The following is a 2,990-nucleotide window of genomic DNA, read 5'->3' on the forward strand; positions in this document are numbered from 1 at the left end:
TTCCTTCCTTCCTTCCTTCCTTCCTTCCTTCCTTCCTTCCTTCCCTCCCTCCCTCCCTCTCTCCCTCCCTCTCTCCCTCTCTCCCTTCTTTCCTTCTTCCTTTCTCTTTTTTTGAAACTCACTGGCCTGGAACTCACAAAGTAGACTAGACTGGCCAATCAGAGAGCCCCAGGGACCCACCTGTCTCTATTTTCATAGTGCTGGGATTACAAACACATATTACCATGTCTTTTTTTTTTTTTTAAACATGGGCACTGGGGAATTGAACTAATGCTTGCAGAGCAAGGCCTTTATCAGTGAAGCTATCTTCCCAACCTGGATTAATCTTTTCGTGAATGGTTTGGAACATGTTTCATCTCCATATAGTTTGAGGGATTTTTCCCTTCATCAGCACGAAGATAAAAATTCAATTACTTAATGGGGCTCAGCCTTTCTCTCTCCTGCCTTTCATGTTTGGTGTCGAAGGGTTGTGCTGTAGGTGTCGGCCGCTGAACACAGACTGGCCCTTTCTACTTATGTGACAGAGGATGGCTGATCCATCATTTGGTGATCTGAGCTATTGGCTGTGAGACCCAGGAGGGTGATCTGTATCTAGAAAATGTCATACCTGTGACACAATAGGCCTGGAAAAGACCTTTGAGGTAGACCATAGCATATCTCTCTAGGGAAGCAATATCCGGGCAGTGAAGGTAAGGGGGTTTTTGTAACAGTGCAGGGCCAGCTGATTCAACATCTTTGTCATCTGATTTCTCCTAACCAATCCACGAATTTTTTCAGTTCTAATATAGGAAGAACCCATAGAGGGGGTCAAGCCACTTTCTTGGGGCTGCTCAAGAAATGCTAAAATTGGTTCCAAGGTAAATTTAACAAAATTAAAAAAGATTAAGAAGAGATTTTTGTAGAGGTGTTTCAATTTTAGTTTTTATTTTGTAGGTGTTGCTGCTTGAAGTCACTCCTATTTTTCCAACTATTTCTGTGAAACTTAGGGGCTACTTCCTTGCCTACTACAAGATTAATGCAAGGGGAAAGAGTTGAGTTTCATGGATGCTCAGCCTACAACATGTTAAGCCAGGCATGCCATCACTGTATGTGCTGTATGTGCGGTAGGTATGTGCGGGGAGAAACTCACCTTGCCTTGCTGCTGGAGCTGCACCCAGCCTCCATAGCCGAACCTCTGTAGCAAGGAGAAGCATGGTTAGACTTAGTCAGTAAAGGAGATGGGCCTGCAGCCAAGGTGTACCTTCCAGGCACAGGTTTCCAAACTCTGTCCCATCAAACACCATCTTTCTGTCTGTTCCCTCCTCTATACCTGCTCAATATTTTCATTAAATAAATTTACCTTTAAACTGACATATTTATAGAGAAAGAAAATCTCCTGTGTCTAGGCTGAAGATGCAGCCCCGTTGGTAGGATGTTTGCCTAGCGTGCACAAAGCCCTGGGTGCCGCCCTCAGCACCAAATAAATTGGGCATGGTGGCTCATATCTCTAATCACTCAGGAGGTGGAGGTTGGACAATCTAGAGGCCAAGGTCATTCCTGCCTATATAGGGAGTTTGAGACCAGATTGGGCTGCATAAGTCACTGTCTCAAAAAAATTGGAAGAGAGATAGAGGAAGAGGCTAATTTTATTGTTGTTTGAGAGTTTTTCCTTGAACTTCTGGCTGAATCCGTCATCCTGTCTCAGTCTCTTGAGTAGTTGGGATTAAGTATGTGCTACTTTGCCTGACTTTTAAGTGATATTTTAACTTCTTGGGGACTTCACACCTTCATCACATGCCCAATAGAGCTCCTGAAGAAGGGCTACTCAGAGAAAGTCTGTCTCAGAAAGAAAGAGAGAGAGAGAGAGAGAGAGAGAGAGAGAGAGAGAGAGAGAGAGAGAGAGAGAGAAAGGAAGGAAGAAAGGAAGGAAGGAAGGAAGAAAAAACAAAAAGAAAAGAAATTCTGACCCTGACCCTACCTCTGTTTGAAATCACCATGGCAAGTAAAAACAAAAGATCTGTCAAAACTAGTTCTTTATAACCTCTAGTTAATCATCACCCCAGATGTGTTGACTCTGCTCTTTTCGTCATTGCACAAGGTAGTGGAGGCTGTGGGGGTATGCCTATTAATATTTAAGAAGAAAAGGCAGGTTTGAAAAGAGATAGTATTTCTTACAAAGATAATTAAAATCCCCAAACAAAATATCACTGACTAATTCTTTTCATGAGTCTGTTGGAAAGTTTGGAGAAACTGTGAGAAAAGATCAGAAACAGGCATTTTAAAATATGATCCCTACTAAGAAACAGTTGAAGTCAAAGGGCATTCTGCTAGTTAATCCCACTCTAACACCTATTCTAGACGGCTAAGGACGTGGGTCAGTAGGCCGAGAGCTTGCCTAGCATTCACAAAGACCTGGGTTCCATCCCCAGCACTGCATAAACCAGTTATAGTGGTATACATACACCCATGGTCCCAGAACTCTGGAGGTGGAGGCAGGAGATCCAAGAGTTCAAGGTTATCCTCAGCTACATAGCAAGTTCAAGACCAGCCTAGGATATATGAGATACTGCCTCAAAAGACAAAACAAAAAAAAAGTCCAACTTGTTCTACTATGATAATATAGGCAAGAAAAAAGGAAATAGGAGAAATACTCTAGCCTTTAACTCATTCTCTCTCTTCAGGGAATTATGGCCACTGGACTCTCATTATCCCAACACTGGCTAACCATCACTCCAAGGAAATGTCTACTGTATTAAAGATCTGGTTGCTTGACTTGTGGATTGTGGTCCCATGATGAAGCTCCCTCTGTGGGTTTATATGAATGGGAGAACTTGATGTCAAGGGGAACACTGAGAACAGAGAAAGTAGTGATATGTTAGGGGCCAGATCTCTCCATTGAATGGGGTTAGATTGTTCTGGGGGGGACTCACAGAGCTCTGGATTCCTTCCTTCCTTCCTTCCTTCCTTCCTTCCTTCCTTCCTTCCTTCCTTCCTTCCTTCCTTCCTTCCTT

At 43.2% G+C, this 2,990-nt stretch overlaps 1 protein-coding gene across 3 annotated transcripts in view; it reads right to left on the reverse strand.

Annotated features, from left to right (window-relative positions):
• The window catches only part of Acmsd (aminocarboxymuconate semialdehyde decarboxylase), a 36,771-nt gene that overhangs the window by 27,755 nt on the left and 6,026 nt on the right, over window positions 1–2,990 (reverse strand). For all 3 annotated transcript variants that reach the window (XM_013346662.1, XM_013346663.1, XM_005348239.2), the window contains exon 2: window positions 1,130–1,174. In XM_013346662.1, the coding sequence (XP_013202116.1) occupies window positions 1,130–1,174 (45 nt within the window). The remainder of the gene's footprint in view (window positions 1–1,129; window positions 1,175–2,990) is intronic.

The sequence above is a fragment of the Microtus ochrogaster genome, chromosome 6 (genome assembly GCF_000317375.1).
Source record: "Microtus ochrogaster isolate Prairie Vole_2 chromosome 6, MicOch1.0, whole genome shotgun sequence".
Taxonomy (NCBI): Eukaryota; Metazoa; Chordata; class Mammalia; order Rodentia; family Cricetidae; genus Microtus; species Microtus ochrogaster.